This window comes from Mus musculus, chromosome 19, assembly GCF_000001635.26.
Source record: "Mus musculus strain C57BL/6J chromosome 19, GRCm38.p6 C57BL/6J".
Classification (NCBI taxonomy): Eukaryota; Metazoa; Chordata; class Mammalia; order Rodentia; family Muridae; genus Mus; species Mus musculus.
Window position 1 is genome coordinate 13,410,322 of NC_000085.6, and position 19,283 is coordinate 13,429,604.

Here is a 19,283-nt window from a genome sequence, read left to right on the forward strand (position 1 = left end):
CTCAGAAATCCACTTGCCTCTGCCTCCCAAGTGCTGGGATTAAAGGTGTGCGCCACCACTGCCTGGCATGTACAATAGATTTAAAAAGGAACTTATGCTTAAAAATAAAAAGGTCTATTTTCTAGGCAATTGCAAAGTACAAATTATTACTATACTAAGACACATGGCTTTGCTTTTCCATTTTAATTCAAGTTCTTTACAATCATCTTTCTGTTTTCCAGTGGGTATGGACAATGTAATTATTGAAAGATGAGTCTGATGGAGAATAATACCGATGTTACACAGTTTCTCCTGCTGGGACTCACTGATGACCCAGGCCTACAGTTTCCCCTTTTCATTACATTTCTCCTCATCTATACCATCACCCTGGTGGGAAATCTGGGGATGATTCTGCTGATTGTCCTGGACTCTCGTCTTCATACTCCTATGTACTTTTTTCTAGGTAATCTGTCCTTGGTTGATTTTTGTTACTCCTCAGCTGTCACACCCACAGTCATGACTGGGCTAATAGGAGAGAAGATCATTTCCTACAATGACTGTGCTGCTCAGATGTTCTTTTTTGTAGCCTTTGCTACTGTGGAAAATTACCTGTTGGCCTCAATGGCCTATGATCGTTATGCAGCAGTGTGCAAGCCCTTGCACTATGCCACCACCATGACTGCAAATGTGTGCATCTGTCTTTGTATAGGTTCCTATACCTGTGGTTTTTTGAATGCCTCCATCCACATTGGGGACACTTTCAGTCTTTCCTTCTGTAGGTCTAATGTAGTGCATCACTTCTTCTGTGATATTCCAGCAGTCATGGTTCTCTCTTGCTCTGACAGACATGTTAGTGAGCTGGTTCTTGTTTATGTAGTAAGCTTCAATATCTTTTTTGCTCTCTCAGTTATCTGGATATCCTATATATTCATTTTTATTACAATCTGTAAAATGCACTCAAGTTCTGGATATCGAAAGGCTATATCCACTTGTGCCTCACACTTCATTGCGGTATCAATTTTTTATGGGACGATCATATTCATGTACTTGCAGCCCAGCTCCAGTCATTCCATGGACACTGACAAAATTGCCTCTGTGTTCTATACCATGATCATCCCCATGCTGAATCCTCTGGTCTATAGCATGCGGAACAAAGAAGTCAAGAGTGCATTCACAAAAGTTTTGCAGGTGGCAAAATAGCCTGTGATGGTTTAGTTATAATTAATCAAGATAAATAATACCATTTTTCTTCCACAAACAGTTAAATTAATAATGAATAATCATATTTATGCAAGTTTATGTTATTGCCATATGGCTAAAAGAAAAATAGTGAATTCTGGACCATACTTATGAGTTGCTTTTTTTCCCTTGCCTTGTTGACAAAAACCCTAAGATGGGTATTTATGTAGTCTTTTTATTGGTAACTCCTTAAAATAGTCTTATTAGTAGTAAAACGTAGACAATATTTAAAAATCAATTATTACCATGTACCTATGCTTTTGATGTTAGTTGACTGCTACAGAACAACCTTTATATACATTTTGTTATACTAACACATTTTGAACATTTTCCTCGTGTCAATGACATTATTTGACTCTTGCTTTGACTGGTCAGTGAAGAATTGTAACGCTTTCTTCTTCTAACATATGATCAGTAATAGTGAATACCTCCTTTATAGTAAGAGTTCCCTGACCAGGCCATAGAAGAGTGTTATAATTACATGTGCATAATGTAGGAAGTAGAGATTCATTGGGATGTAAGTAAAATAATATTTTAGGTTTCTGAAATCATTTACAACTATCTTTCCATGTGAATCCTCACACAGCCTTAAGTCAAAATTCGAATAACTGGAAAATTAAAATAGAACAACATTTAGCTATGAAATAAAGTTTAATTTGAATTTCACTTCTGCGATGGCTAATAATGATATCAACTGAACACTATATAGTCACCTAAGGGCCTAGTCTTTGGAAAGAGTATCATGGATTCTCATTGTTAGGTTAGTTTTTGTCTGTCCCCATAAAGTATTATCTTTGCTATGTTAATTGAGGTTGGTAGACCTCCTCTGAAAATTGCCAGCACTAGTCATTTTCTAGACTAGAATACTAGACACAATAAAATTGATAAATCTAGCCCAGCACAAGAGTTTACCTCCCTCTGCTTCCTGCCTCTGGAAATTGGATCTTCCTTCCTCCTATCTGAACCCTAGGAATTTAACCCAGATTATTAGGCTTAGAAACAAATACCTTTACCAACTGATGGCGAGTGGAATGTTACCAGGTATCTCCATTTTCTTCTATTATGACTTTCTCTCCATGACTGTGCACACTAAATCTGTGAGCCAAATAAACATGGTCTCCCTTAGAATCCTTTTATCAGCATATTTATTACAGCAACAGAAAGGTAACTTAACAAGTTTTGTGATATGTAATACTGGTTAAGTTGTCTAAGTACATACTTGGAAAAATAGAGTTTAGCTCCTAGAAATACATTGGAGAGACAGAATGATCCCAGAATATGGCACATTGCCTAACACATAATACCTGCTGAATATTCACAAATTATCCACCTTCTTGATTTTTACCTGAACTTCTGTAACTTAATGATATGCTTTTCAACATTTCACATTTAATTACTAAAAACATTAAATTATATTGGCTTTGTTTTGCAGCTTTAACTTTGCTAGTGAATCATTAAAATTTTTCAGATTAAATATCTTACTTCCAGTAAAAATTTGTTTTCAAAGTATAGTGTATTCAATACACAAAGCTTTCTGTTACCTAATGAAATAATGGAGTTGGGTAGGAAACTTAGAGTGATTTCTATAACAAATATTAGATTATTTCAATTTTTATTTTTATCATTTATTTTTTCATAATACTCTTCAAAATATAGAATTGTCTATTTCTCTCTCTCTCTCTCTGTCTCTCTCTCTCTCTCTCTCTCTCTCTCTCTCTCTCTCTCTGTGTGTGTGTGTGTGTGTGTGTGTGTGTGTGTATGTGTGTGTGTGTGTGTGTGTGTGTGTGCCAACTATAAAGACTTTCCTCAAATTCTATCAATATATTTTTAAGACAGTGTCTTTGGCCAACTATCCTCAGAAAGTTACTTATATCTATTTTCCATGCTTATTTTTATAATATTATTTTTTGAGATTATTGTTTAACTATATCATTTACCCCTTTCATAATTTTCGCCTAACCCCCCTCCAATTACATATACTTATCCTTTCCTTCTTTCAAATTTATGGACTCTTTCTTCACCAGGTATTGTCATGTTCAACAACTCTGAATCACTATTGATTGTAATTTTGTTTAATGTTCTCCATAAATTTTAAAGAGAAATTTCCATGATGTAGAGGTAGAGTAAAAATAGATTCATCTGTGGGCAGAAGGACACATGTGTTTGGAAAAGAAAACTCAGATTATCCTACTTTCAAGGAAAAAATTTAAAGGCTGAGTTCTTTCCCCAGCTTTCATATACAGTATCACTTAGTAGAAACAGAGAACAGACACTAAAAAAAACTCAGATCATACTATAACTACATATTCATCTGAAAAGTAAGTTAATACACACAGACATTTTATTTTCTTGTCATTGTAATAAATCATTACAAACCCATGAAGTGAAAATTAAAACATGTTAATTTCTCACACATATAAAGGACATATTTTCAAACAGGTTCATTGTCAAGATATCAATATCTAGAAACTCTCTGAAATGTCAGTCCTGTGATTGTCCATTTTCTTTTGCTTGCCTGCATGCAGTAATTATAGTAGTTTATCTGGCTTTTTCACAATAATTCATTTTGTCAATTTTTTCTCTCTAATATTACTGTGACTATCTTTTTTATCTTACAGGAAATATAATAAAATTGTAACAAAAATTCTGCTTTAAATGTGTAGTTATGGCCCTCACATTGTAGCAAACCTAATTATATGTTGGAACTACAATTCAGGCCATAAAATTCAGCAATATAACACCACCAGCCAAAACAAAGATGTAATCTATCAAAATCCATAGTTCTGGAAAACCTATAAATGCACTAAAACTTTCTGGCTCTGCAGTTTGACTTCTGGCTAGTGTTCCTTTTAACTGAAACATGACAACCAAAGTTATATGTTTGTTTGTTTGTTTCTTAAATGTTCACCCTGGAAAGGACTTAGAGCTTCACTGAAATACTGTACATGCATTGTAGTCTCCAGATGGAAAATAAAGATTTTGTATTGTCTTAAACACATGAGCAAGCAATCTTTACTGGTGAATACTTCACAGTACTCATAATATGGTATGACCATCCCATCTGATTTCAAGGTTTTTTATTGTTATTGATTTATTTTTATTTTTGACTCTCCTGATTTTATTCCCAGTCCAGTCCACCCTCCGACTGTTTCACATCCCATGACTGCCTCCAAAAGACCCAATAACAAGCTCGAAGAGTCGATTGCAGATATTTGCATCCAACCAATGGACAGAAGCTGCTGACTCCTATGGTTGAATTAGGGGAAATATGGAAGAAGCTGAGGAGGAGGGCAACTCTGCAGGAGGACCAGCAGTTTCAATTAACCTGGACCTCTGAGATCTCTCAGATACTGGAACACCAATGAGACAATATACATCAGCTGACATGAGGTCCCCAACAAATATACAGCACAGGACTGCAAGGTCGGGGTTTCTTCAGAGAGGATGCACCTAACCCTCAAGAGACTAGAAGGCCCAGGGAGTCTAGAGATCTGGTGGAGTGGGGAGTTTAGGGGTGTGGACATCTTCATAGAGACTGAGGTGCAGGGGGGTGGTATGGGATTTGGAACAGTCAGAGGGTCGACTGGGAATGGAATAAAATCTGGTGTTCGAAATCAAAGAAGAAGACATTTTAAAAGGATTTGAAAGTTCAGTCATGAGAGGTTCCTTTGAGTGAGCAATCCATAGTCTCAATAATAGTGTCAGGTCTTATTCTCCCTTGCACTATATCCTGACCATAATTTCCCCTCTCTTCATCCCTCTCAGTTTTCTCCATCTCCAATTTCCCCCAGATCTAACTATCATTGAGTGAGTTATCGAGTAATACTTTCACATTTTAACCATATTGTTTCCTATCGTTGCAAAACAAACAAACAAACAAAACAAAACAAACAAAAAAAAAAAGGCAAATGAAAATTCTTCCTTCTCTTAAGGCCAAACTATCCTTATTGAATTAAAAACTCTTAATTAGACAATCCTAGACTACACTAAATCCTGTCCCATTTTGTTTCACCTTTTAAATGGGATTGAAGCATCCACACTTTGGTGTTCCTTCTACTTGAGCTTCATATGGTTTGTGAGTTGTATCCTCAGTATTAAGAGCTTCTTTTTTGCTAATATCCACTTATCAGTGAGTGCATACCATGGGTGTTCTTTTGTGACCGAATTGCTTTACTCAGGATATTGTCTAGTTCCATAGCTTTGCTTGTGAATTTCATGAAGTCATTGTTTTTAATAGCTTAGTAGTAGTGCGCTGTGTAAATGTACCACATTTTCTGTATCCATTGCTCTATTGAGGGATATCTGGGTTGTTTCCAGCTTCTGGCTATAATCTTATCCAATCCACTTTGGGCTCGAAACACTGTCACCAGACAGTCCCATTGTCCCCAGAGGACTCTCCACGCTGCAGGCCTTAGGATTACTGGTGAGTGGAATGCAACATCTGTTCCAAAACAATCTTGAGGGGCCTGTGAAAGCAGAAGCAATGACACAGGAGCCCCGCCTGACATGCAGCTCAGGTTCCGTTCTGGTTGGTCTTGGTATACCTTGGTTTCAAACACAGCAAACAGCCCCACAGTCCCCAGAGGAGACACAAATTCCAGGCACTGTAACATGCCTAGGATCTTAGGATTCCAGGATATCATGATACCAGGAGCTTGGTCACATAAGCATCTCAGGGTCTCAGAGGAACCTTGACTGCCAAGAACTCTGATAAACACAGAATCTCAGGTTCACAGGATCCCAGAATCACAGAATCCCAGAGAAAGCTGGACTCTGAAGAGTCCTGAATCAACTGAGATTACAGGAAGGACAGGCTCCAATCAGATATATTTAGGTCAGCAAGCACTTGAGATAATCAGATGGCAGGAGGCAAACCTAAGAGAAGCAACAGAAATCAAGGTTACCTGGCATCATCAGACCCAAACTCTCCCACTTTCGCAAGTCCTGGATACACCATCACACCAGAAAAGCATGATATGGATCTAAAGTCACTTCTCATGATGATGATTGAGGAGGACTTTAAGAAGAAAATAAATAACTCCCTTAAGGAAATACGGGAGAACACATCCAATCAGATGAAAGAATTGAACAAAACCATCCAGGATCTAAAAACGGAAGTAGAAACAGTAAAGAAATCACAAAGGGAAACCACTCAGAAAATAGAAAATTTAGAAAAGTAGTCAGGAACCAAGGATGGAAGCATAACCAACAAATACAAGAGATAGAAGAGAGAATATCAGGTGCAGAAGATACCATAGAAAACATTGATACAACTATGAAAGAAAATGTGAAATGCAAAAAGATCCTAACACAAAACATTCAGGAAATCCAGGATACAATGAGAAGACCAAGCCCAAGGATAATAGGTATAGGCAAGAAAGAAGATTTTCAAATTAAAGGGCCAGTAAATATCTTCAACAAAATTATAGAAAAAAACAAAAAAACAAAAAAAAAAAAAAAACTTCCCCAACTTAAAGAAAGAGATGCCAGATGGACATAGTGGTGCATGCCTAAATCCCAGAACTTGGGAGGCTGATTTCTGAATTTGAGGCTAGCCTGGTCTACAAAGTGAGTTCCAGGACAGCCAGTGCTATACAGAGAAACCCTGTCTCATAAAACCAAAAGGAGTGGGGGAGAGATGCCCATGAACATACAAGAAGCCTACAGAACTCCAAATAGTTTGGACCAGAAAAGAAATTCCTCTCATCACATAATAATCAAAACACCTAATGCACAATACAAAGAAAGAACATTAAAAGCAGTAAGGGAAAAATGTCAAGTAACATATAAAGGCAGACCTATCTGAATTGCACTTGACTTCTTTAGAGAGACTATAAAAGCTAGAAGATCCTGGGCAGATGTCATATAGATCCTAAGAGAACACAAGTGCCAGCCCAGGCTACTCTACCCAGCAAAACTCTCAATTACTATAGATGAAGAAGCTATGGTATTCCATGCCAAAACCAAATTTACACAATATATTTTCACAAATCCAGCCCTTCAAAGGATAATAAAGGGAAAACCTCAACAAAATGAGAGAAACTAAGCTCGAGAAAAAGCAAGAAAATACACTTTCAACAAACCTACAGACGATAGCCACATGAACAGAATTCAAACTCTAACAACAAAAAAATAACAGGAAGCAACAGTGACTTTTCCTTAATATCTCTTAATATCAATAGACTCAATTCCCCCATAAAAAGACATAGACTAACTGACTGGTTACATAAACAAGACCCAACTTTTTGCTGCATACAGGAACCTCACCTCAGGGACAAAGACAGACACCTTTAGAGTAAAAGACTAGAAAACGATTTTCCAAGCATATAGTCCAAAGAAACAAGCTAGAATAGCCATTCTAATATCGAATAAAGTCGACTTTTATCTAAAGTTCTCAAAAAATATAAGAAGGGGCACTTCTTACTCATCAAAGGTAAAATTTACCAAGATGAACTCTCGATTTTTTACATCTATGTGAGAAGCAACACAGCTTCTGGGACAGGCAGAAGCTACACAGCTTCTGGGATAGACTCTGCTCTGGCTCCAGACATTGGGGCACCTTATCTGCCAGAGGAGAGGTGGCACCTGGGAGGGCTCTGACTGCCTGAGCAGGTGAGAGAGCCATCTTGTGTCCCAGGTCTGTCAGAGACCAGTCAGTGCAGGTGATCAAGCAGACTGCAGAGGCAACACATCTTCTGAGATAGGCCCTGTTCCAGGTCTCCATCTTCAGCCAGGATCTTCCCTGTGCATCTTCCATGAAAGAGGATAACTTTCCTGCAGAGAGCACTCTGACCACTGAGACTCAAAAGAGAGCTGGACTCCCAGGACTGCTGACAGGGGCTAACAGAATCACAGGAGGAACAAGCTCCAGCCAGAGACAACTATAAAAACTAACACCAGAGGTTACCAGATGGAGAAAGGCAAATATAAGAATCTTACTAACAAAAAGCAATACCACTAACCATCATCAGAACATGGCACTCCCAATTCAGCCAGTCCTGGATACACCAACACTCCTGAAAAGCAAGATTCATATTTAAAATCATATCTCATGATGCTGGTAGAGGAAGCGCATTAATAACTCACTTAAAAGAAATACAGGAGAACACTGCTAAACAGGTAGAAGTCCTTAAAGAGGAAATACAAAATCCCTTAAAAATTACAGAAAAACACAAACAAACAGGTGATGGAATTGAACAAAACCATCCAAGACCTAAAAAGGGAAGTACAAACAATAAGGAAAACCCAAAGTGAGGCAACACTGGAGATAGAAATCCTAGGAAAGATATCAGGAACCATAGATGTGAGCATCAGCAGCAAAATACAAAAATGGAAGAGAGAATCTCAGGTGCAGAAGATTCCATAGAGAACATGGGCTCAACACTTAAAGAAAATGCAAAATGCAAAAAGATCCCAACTCAAAACATGCAGGAAATACAGGGCACAATGAGAAGATAAAACCTACGGATAATGGGAGTAGAAGAGAATGAAGATTTTCAACTTAAACAACCAGAAATATCTTCAACAAAATTATAGAAGAAAACTTCCCAAACCTAAATAAAGAGATGCCCATGAACATACAAGAAGCCTACAGAACTCCAAATCGACTGCACCAGAAAAGAAATTCCTCCCAACACATAATAATCAGAACAACAAATGCATTAAATAATGATAGAATATTAAAAGCATTAAGGGGAAAAGGTCAAGTAACATATAAAGGCAGGCCTATTAGAATTACAACAGACATTTCATCAGAGACTGAAAGCCAGAAAATCCTGGACAGATGTTATACAGACCCTAAGAGAATACGAATATCAGCCCAGGCTATTATACTCAGCAAAACTCTCAATTTTCATAGTTGGAGAAACCAAAGTATTCCATGATAAAACCAAATTCACACAATATCTTTCCATGAATCGAGCCCTTCAAAAGATAATAAAGGAAAAACACCAACACAAGGACAGAAACTACACCCTAGAAAAAGCAAGAAAGTAATCTTTCAGCAAACCCAAAAGAGGGCAGCCGCAAGAACAGAATCCCAACTTTAACAACAAAAATAACAGGAAGCAACAATTACTTTCCTTTAATTTCTCTTAACATCATTGGACTTAATTCCACAATAAAAAAGACAACAATCAAAGAAAATACAAAATGCAAATCCTAACTCAAAACATCCAGGAAATTCAGGACACAATAAGAAGACCAAACCTATGGATAATAGGAGTAGATGAGAATGAAGATTTTCAATGTAAAAGGCCAGCAAATATCATCAACAAAATTATAGAAAAAAACTTCACAAACCTAAAGAAAAACATGCCCATGAACATACAAGAAGCCTACAGAACTCCAAATAGACTGGACCAGAAAAGAAATTCCTTCTGACACATAATAATCAGAACAACAAGTGCACTAAAAAAAGATAGAATATTGAAAGCAGTAAGGGAGAAAGGTCAAGTAACATATAAAGGCAGGCCTATCAGAATTACACTAGACTTTTCACCAAAGACTATGAAAGCCAGAAGATCCTGGACAAATGGTAAACAGACACTAAGAGAACACAAATGCCAGCCCAGGCTACTATACCCGGCCAAACTCTCAATTACCATAGATGGAGAAACCAAAGTACTCCAAGACAAAACCAAATTCACACATTATCTTTCCACGAATCCAGCCCTTCAAAGGATAATAACAGAAAGAAAAAAGAAAAGAAAAAAAAAAAAAAAAACAAGGACAGAAACCACGCCCTAGAAAAAGCAAAAAGTAATCCTTCAACAAAACAAAAAGAAGACGACCACAAGAACAGAATGCGACCTCTAACAACAAAAATAATAGGAAGCAACAATTACTTTTCCTTAATATCTCTTAATATCAATGGACTCAATTCCCCAATAAAAAGACACAGACTAACAGACTGGCTACACAAACAGGACCCAACATTTTGCTGCTTACAGGGAACTCATCTCAGGGACAAAGACAGATACTACCTCAGAGTGAAAGGTTGACCAAGAAAATGGTCTGAAGAAACAATCTTGAGTTGCCATTCTAATATCGAATAAAATCGACTTCCAACCAAAAGTTATCAAAAAAGACAAGGAGGGACACTTCATACCCATCAAAGGTAAAATCTTCCAAAAGGAACTCTCAATTCTGACTATCTATGCTCCAAATTCAAGAGCAGCCACATTCATTAAAGAAACTTTAGTAAAGCTCAAAGCACACATTGCAACTCATACAATAATAGTGGGGGATTTCAACACACTACTTTCATCAATGAACAGATCGTGGAAACAGAAACTAAACAGGGACACAGTGAAACTAACAGAAGTTATGAAACAAATGGACTTAACAGATAACTACAAAACATTTTATCCTAAAACAAAAGGATATACCTTCTTCTCAACACCTTATGGTACCTACTCCAAAATTGATCATATAATGTGTCACGAAACAGGACTCAACAGATACAAAAATATTGAAATTGTCCCATGCATCCTATCAGACCACTATGGACTAAGGCTGATCTTCAATAACAACATAAATAATGGAAAACCAACATTCATGTGGAAACTGAACAACAGACTTCTCAATGATACCTTGGTCAAGGAAGGAATAAAGAAAGAAATAAAAGACTTTTTAGAGTTTAATGAAAATGAAGCCACAGCATACCCAAACTTATGGGTCACAATGAAAGCATTTCTAAGAGGGAAACTCATATCTGAGTGCCTCCAAAAAGAAACTAGAGAGAGCACACACTAGCAGCTTGACAACACACATAAAAGCTCTAGAAAAAAAGGAAGCAAATTCACCCAAGAGGAGTAGACAGCAGGAAATAATCAAAATCAGGAGCAAAATCAACCAACTGGAAACAAGAACTATTTAAAGAATCAACCAAATGAGGATCTGGCTTTTTGACAAAATCAATAAGAGAGATAAGCCCTTAGCCAGACTCACTAGAGGGCACAGAGACATCATCCTAATTAACAAAATCAGAAATGAAAAGGGAGACATAACAACATATCCTGAAGAAATCCAAAACACCATCAGATCCTTCTACAAAAGGCTATACTCAACTAAACTGGAAAACCTGGATGAAATGGACAAATTGCTAGACAGATACCAGCTACCAAAGTTAAATCAGGATCAAGTTAATGATCTAAACAGTCCCATATCCCCTAAAGAAATAGAAGCAGTCATTAATAGTCTCCAAACCAAAAAAAAAAAAAAAAAAAAAAAAAAAAAAAAAAAAAAAAAAAAAGCCCAGGACCACATGGGTTTACTGCAGAGTTGTATCAGACCTTCAAAGAAGATCTAATTCCAGTTCTGCACAAACTATTCCACAAAATAGAAATAGAAGGTACTCTACCCCACTCATTTCAGGAAGCCACAATTATTCTGACACCTAAACCACAGAAAGATCCAACAAAGATAGAGAACTTCAGAACAATTTCCATTATGAATTTCAATGGAAAAATACTCAATAAAATTCTCACTAACTGAATCCAAGAAAACATTAAAAACAATCATCCATCCTGACCAAGTAGGTTTTATTCTAGGGATGTAGGAATGGTTTAATATACAGAAATCTATCAACATAATCCATTAAATAAACAAATTCAAAGACAAAAACCACATGATCATCTCCTTAGATGGGGAGAAAGCATTTGACTGAATCCAACACCCATTCATGATAAAAATCTTGGAAAGATCAGGAATTTAAGGCTCATACCTAAACATGATAAAGGCAATCTACAGCAAACCAGTAGCCAACATCAAAGTAAATGGAGAGAAGCTGGAAGCAATCCCACTTAAATCAGGGACTAGACGAGGCTCCCCACTTTCTCCCTACCTATTCAATATTGTACTTGAAGTTCTAGCCAGAGCAATTCGACAACAAAAGGAGATCAAGGGGATACAAATTGGAAAGGGAGAAGTCAAAATATCACTTTTTGCAGATGATATGATAGTATATATAAGTGACCCAAAAATTCCACCAAAGAACTCCTAAGCCTGATAAACAGCTTTGGTGAAGTAGCTGGATATAAAATTAACTCAAACAAGTCAATGCCCTTTCTCTACACAAAGGATAAACAGGCTGAGAAATAAATTAGGAAAACAACAACCTTCTCAATAGTCACAAATAGTATAAAATACCTTGTTGTGACTCTAACTAAGGAAGTGAAAGATCTTTATGACAAGAACTTCAAGTCTCTGAAGAAAGAAATCAAAGAAGATCTCAGAAGATAGAAAGATCTCCCATGCTCATGGATTGGCAGAATCAACATTGTAAAAATGGCTATCTTGCCAAAAGCAATCTACAGATTCAATGCAATCCCCATCAAAATTCCAACTCAATTTTTCAACGAATTAGAAAGAGCTATCTGGAAATTCATCTGGAATAAAAAAAAAGCCTAGGATAGCAAAAACTCTTCTCAAGGATAAAAGAACCTCTGGTGGAATCACCATGCCTGACCTACAGCTGTACCCCAAAGCAATTGTGATAAAAAAAACAAAAACAAAAGAAACAAACAAACAAACAAAAAAAAAAAACAAAAACAAACAAACGAAAAAACTGCACGGTACTGGTATAGCAACAGACAAGTAGACCAATGGAATAGAATTGAAGACCCATAAATGAACCCACACACCATTGGTCACTTGATCTTTGACAAGGGAGCTAAAACCATCCAGTGGAAGAAAGACATCAGTTTTAACAAATGGTGCTGGCACAACTGGTGGTTATCATGTAGAAGAATTCGAATTGATCCATTCCTATCTTCCTGTACTAAGGTCAAATATAAGGATCAAGGAACTCCACATAAAACCAGAGACACTGAAACTTATAGAGGAGAAAGTTGGGAAAAGCCTCAAGGATATGGGCACGGGGGAAAAATTCCTAAATAGAACAGCAATGGCTTGTGCTCTAAGATCAAGAATTGAAAAATGGGACCTCATAAAACTGCAAAGCTTCTGTAAGACAAAAGACATTGTCAATAAGACAAAAAGGCGACCAGCAGATTGGGAAAGGATCTTTACCTATCCTAAATCAGATAGGGGACTAATATCCAATATATATAAATAACTCAAGAAGGTGGACTCCAGAAAATCAAATAACTCCTTCAAAAAATGGTGCTCAGAGCTAAACAAAGAATTCTCACCTGAGGAATACTGAATGGCTGAGAAGCACCTGAAAAAATGTTCAGCATCCTTAATCACCAGAGAAATGCAAATCAAAACAACCCCGAGATTCCATCTCACACCAGTCAGAATGGCTAACATCAAAAATTCAGGTGACAGCAGATGCTTGTGCAGATGTGGAGAAAAAGGAACACTCCTCCATTGTTGGTGGGATTGCAAGCTTGTACAACCACTCTGGAAATCAGTCTGGTGGTTCCTCAGAAAAATGGACATAGTACTACCGGAGGATCCTGCAATACCACTCCTGGGCATATATCCAGAAGATGTTCCAACCGTTAAGAAGGACTCATGCTCCACTGTGTTCATAGCAGCTTTATTTATAATAGCCAGAAGCTGCAAAGAACCCAGATGCCCCTCAACAGAGGAATGGATACAAAACATGTGGTACATATACACAATGGAGTACTACTCAGCTATTAAAAAGAATCAATTTATGAAATTCCTAGGCAAATGAATGGACCTGGAGGGCCGAATTCTGAGTGAGGTAACCCAATCACAAATCAGCTCACATGATATGTACTCACTGATAAGTGGATACTAGCCCAGAAACTTAGGATACCCAAGATATAAGGTACAATTTATGAAACACATGAAACTCAAGAAGAATGAAGACCAAAGCGTGGACACTTTGCCCTTTCTAAAATTGGGAACAAAATACCCATGGAAGGAGTTACAGAGACAAAGTTTCTAGCTGAGACAATAAGATGGACCATCTAGAGACTGCCATATCCAGGGATCCATTCCATAGTCAGCTTCCAAACGCTGACACCATTGCACACACTAGCAAGATTTTGCTGAAAGGACCCTGATATAGCTGTCTTTTCTGAGACTATGCTGGGGCCTAGCAAACACAGAAGTGGATGCTCACAGTCGGCTATTGGATGGATCACAGGGCCCCCAATGGAGGAGCTAGAGAAAGTACCCAAGGAGCTAAAGGCATCTGTAACTCTATATGTGGAACAACAATATGAACTAACCAGAACACCCCCCCCCCCCGGAGCTCTTGTCTCTAGCTGCATATGTATCAAAAGATGGCCTAATTGGCCATCATTGGAAAGAGAGGCCCATTGGTCATGCAAACTTTATATGCTTCAGTACAGGGTAACGCCAGGGCCAAAAAGTGAGAGTGGTAGGGGAGTGGTTGGGAGGTTATGGGGGTCTTTGTGGATAGTATTGGAAATGTAAATGAGGAAAATACGTAATAAAAAATTTAAAAAGAAAAAAAAAGAACTTCAAATCTCTGAAGAAAGAAATTGAAGAACTGAGAAGATGGAAAGATCTCTCATGCTCATGGATCTACAGGATTAATGTAGTAAAAATGGCCATCATTCCAAAAGTAACCTATAGATTCAATACAACCCTCATCAAAATTCAAACTCAGTTCTTCACAGAGATAGAAAAAACAACTCTCAAATTTATTTGGAATAACAACAACAACAAAAAAAAAACAGGATAATGAAAATTATTCTCAACAATAAAAGATCTTCTGGGGGAAATCACTATCCCTGACCTCAAACTATACTTCACAGTAATGGTAATAAAATCTGCCTGGTATTGGTACAGAGACAAATAAGTGGATCAATGGAATAGAATTGAAGACCCAGGAGTAAAACCACACACATATGGAAACTTGATCTTTGATAAAGAAGCCAGAAGCATCCTGTAAAAAAAAGGCAGCATATTCACAAAATGGTGCTAGATCAAGTGAATTTCAGCATGTAGAAGAATGTAAACTGATCAATTCTTTTCTCCTTATACAAAGATCAAGGCTAAGTGGATCAGTGACCTCTACATAAAATAAGATATGTCAAATCCAATAGAAGAGAAAGAAGGAAAGAACCTAGAACACATAGGCACAGGGAACGATTTACTCAAGAAATCATTTTTGGCTCAGGCTTGAAGATCATTAATTGACAAATGGAACCTTATGATTTTGAAAAGCTTCTGTAAGGTAAAGATCATTGTCGATGGGACAAAATGGCAGCCTACAGATTGGGAAAATATCTTTACCAACACTACATCCAATACAGTGCTAATATCCAAAATATTTAAAGAACTCAAGAAGTTAGACTCCAGTTTAAATAAACTTATTAAAAGTGGGGTACACACATATACAAATAATTCTCAACTTAGGAATCTTGGATGTCTAGGAAGCTCCTAAAGACATTTTCAACATCCGTAGACATCAGGGAAATGCAAATCAAAACAACCCTGAGATTACAACTCATACCAATCAGAATCACTAAGACCTAAAACTATGATGACAGCAGAAGCTGACAATGATGTGAGGATTGCTGGTGGGATTGAAAGCTGGTAAACAGTTTGGAAATCAATCTGCTGGGTCCTTTGAAAATTGGAATTAAATTTACCTGAAAACACAGGTATACCACATGTGGAATATTCCCAAAAGATAGTCCAATATATAACTAGGACACATATTCCAATATGCTTATAGCAGCCTTATTTATAGTAGCCATAAGCTGGAAACAACCCAGATATCCCTCAACTGAAGAACAGATACAGAAAATGTGGTACATTTACACAATGGAGTATTACTGAGCTATTAAAAACAAGGACTTCATGAAATTCATAGGCAAATGGATGTAACTAGAGAAATCATACTAAGTGAGGTAACTCAGACACAAAATCATAAATGGTATGTACTCACTGGTAAGTGGCTAGTAACCCAAAAGCTTAGAATTCCCATCACACCTCACAGACTATATGAAACTTAAGAAGGAAGACACAAATATGGATGCTTCAATCCTACTTAGAATGGTGAACAAAATAATCATGGGAGGTAGAGGGAGGTAGGGACCTCAGAAGTAGATAGGAGGCAGAATAAAAGTGGGGGCAGGATCAGATATAGGAAGAGAGAGGAAAGAAGTACAGAGGTTCAGGAATTTGAACAGAAATATATAGCAGTAGGGTCTTAGGAACTGAGGGTATCTACTGTACAGTTTCAGATACTGGGGAAGGAAGAGGTTTTCAGGACCCAATAGGGATTACATGAGTCAAAATACTCAACAAATGGGAGATAGAATCTCTAGAGAATACCTTATGTAGATAGGCACAGCACCCCTTGAGAGATGGGGTCACCTACTATGGGGCATTGGGCTATGCATAGACAGCCTAGTTTCCAGTAGAGCTGAGATGTTGAACCCTCTGACCCGGTGGTAATAATCCACCTACACAAAATGGAAGGAGTTCTCTCAAGTCTCCTGGACCCTGGCTCCTGTCTAAGTTACCATCCTCCTCAGCCCCCACAGGAGAAGTATGTGGCTAGCATTCACTTAGACAATGTTCCAAGCTTCTGACCTTCAGGCTAGACTCCTCCCTAGTTACCTAGCAACAGAAAAGATAGCAGCATACCATAAAAAGGGCTGTTTGGCCCCTCCTTGCTCTCTCCCTCCTCTCCCTCCCCTTCTCTCTCTCCTCTCTCTCTCCTCTCTCTCTCTCTCTCTCTCTCTCTTCCCCTCCCCCTCTCTCTCCTCTCTTCCTCTCTAGTCTTCTCTCTCTCTCTCTCTCTCTCTCTCTCTCTCTCTCTCTCTCTCTCTCTCTCTCTCTCTCTCTCTCTCTCTCTCTCTCTCTCTCTCTCTCCTTTGTCTCCTTTTGGCCATGGCCGGTATCTCTCTCTCTTTTACCTTCTCTCTTTCCCCCTGTCTATCTACAATAAAGCTATAAAACCATAGACCTTCTCTGTTCAGCTGCGCAGACTCTCACCTATGTGGGAACCTCTCCTCCCTCAGGCCTCTCTCCCATAACCCTGGGGCGACAGGATGTAACCCCTGGCCCTCTTTTGGTTTCAGGGACTGCCCCTTGTCCACCCCCCATCGAGTGGATCAGAGGTTTAGATGCCCACAGGGGGCTGGTGGAAAGCATCTGGCAGCTTTCCCATGTCTGCCTGTGCAGAGCATAGGTGGAACTCTGGCAGGGCGCAGGCTATCACCCCTTGTCCCTCCTTTCTCTGCCCCCTTTTAATTCCCACAACCTACCACTCTCAAAAATTTAAATACAAGCTGGGCCTGGTGGTGCATGCCTTTAATCCTAGCACTTGGGAGGCAGAGGCAGGCTGATTTCTGAGTTTGAGGGATATACAGAGAAACCATGTCTCGAAAAAAAAAGTAATCCAGAATTGTTCCTGTCTAAATGTAATGTAGGAACAAAAATGGATCAGAGACTTAAGGAAAGGCCATGCAGAGACCTAGGGATCCATTCCATCTGCAGATACAAAACCCTGTCTGAAGGATGTGAAGGATATTGAAACCCCGTAGGAATAACAGCAATATCAACTTACTGCCACCCCCCCACAGAGCTTCCTGTGACTAAACCACCAACAAAAGTGTATATACATTGAGGGTCCCATGATTCCAGCTACATATGTAGTAGAGGACTGTCTTATCTGGCATCAATAGGAGGGGAGGCTCTTGGTCCTGTGGAACCTTGATACCCCAGCCAAACATAGCAGTGAGAAAGGATAGAGTGGATGGTTGGAGGAGCACCCTCATATAGACAAAGAGGAGGGGGTGCGTTACAGGGTTTGAGGATGGGAAACCTGGAAGTGGGCAACATTTGAATTGTAAATAAATAAGATAACCAATAAAATAAATAAATAAAAGTATACCTGAAGACTCCAGATTTAAAAAAAAAAAGAAGCATATATGCCTGAGAGGAGTATATTGCAAGAAATAACTAATACCAGTGCTGAAAACACTCAAGTAGAAAGAAAGAGAACAGTACAGAGATCAACAAATACAACAGCTAATTCTTTGAGGAAATCAACAAGATATACAAAGTGTTAAACAAACTAACTAAAAGGTGAAAAAAAAACAGTAACCAAATTAACAAAATCAGAAGTGAAAGTTCAGATATAGCAATGGACACTTTGGATAGTCAAAAAATTATTAGTTCTTATTCCAAAAGTGTATGCTCCAGAAATTTGGAAAATTTCTAGACTTATCAACATTAAAACAAAATCAGATAAGCTATATAATAATCCTATAACCTACAGGAAATAAAAGAAGTAATTAAAAGTATCCTAACCCGCCCCCAACGAAAAGATAATCCCAGAGACAGATGGTTTTTATGCAGAATTTTACCATAATTTGGCAAAAGAGTTAATATTTGTACTCCTCACAGTATTCCACAAAATTAAAACAGAAGGAACATTGCCAAACTTGTTCTATGAGGCCACAGTTACCCTGATACCTTAATCACTCAAATATTCAAAAAGAAGAGAATTTGGACTAATTTACCTCATGACCAGCAGTGCAAAAATACTCACTACAAACAAGCAAACTGATTCCAAGAACACTTCAAAACATCATCCAACACAATTAACTAGGCTTCAAACCATGGATGCAGGGGTGGTTCAATATATAAAAAAGTCATCAATATAATCCACCATAAAAATAAACTGAAAGGAAAAAAACACATGATCATATTGGTAGATGCTGAAAAATCCTTTGAAAAAACCCAACGCTCCTTCATAAAAGTCTTCGAATGATCAGAGATAAAAAATCTTCATTAACCCTACATCTGATAGAGGGCTAATATCCAGAATACATAAAGAACTCAAGAATTTGACTTCCAAAAACCCAAATAAACCTATTAAACATGGGGTACAGAATTAAACAGAGAATTCACAACAGAAGAATATTGAATGGCCAAGAAGCACTTAGAGAATTGTTCAAAGTCCTTAGTCATCAGAGAAGTACAAATAAAAATGACTCTGGGATTCCACTTCACACATGTCAAAATGTCTAGGATCAAAAACTCAGGTGACAGCAGGTGCTGGCAAGCATATGGAGAAAGAGGAATATTCCCCCATTGCTGGTGGGAATTGCAAACAGGTACAACCACTCTGGAAA

The 19,283-nt window shown here is 38.0% G+C and overlaps 1 protein-coding gene across 1 annotated transcript; it reads left to right on the forward strand.

Annotated features, from left to right (window-relative positions):
- Positions 1-249: 249 nt before the first annotated feature.
- Positions 250-1,179, forward strand: Olfr1469 (olfactory receptor 1469). Its single transcript, NM_146695.2, has one exon. It carries the CDS (start codon positions 250-252, stop codon positions 1,177-1,179), a length of 930 nt encoding a protein of 309 aa, NP_666906.1.
- The last annotated feature ends 18,104 nt before the right edge of the window (positions 1,180-19,283 follow it).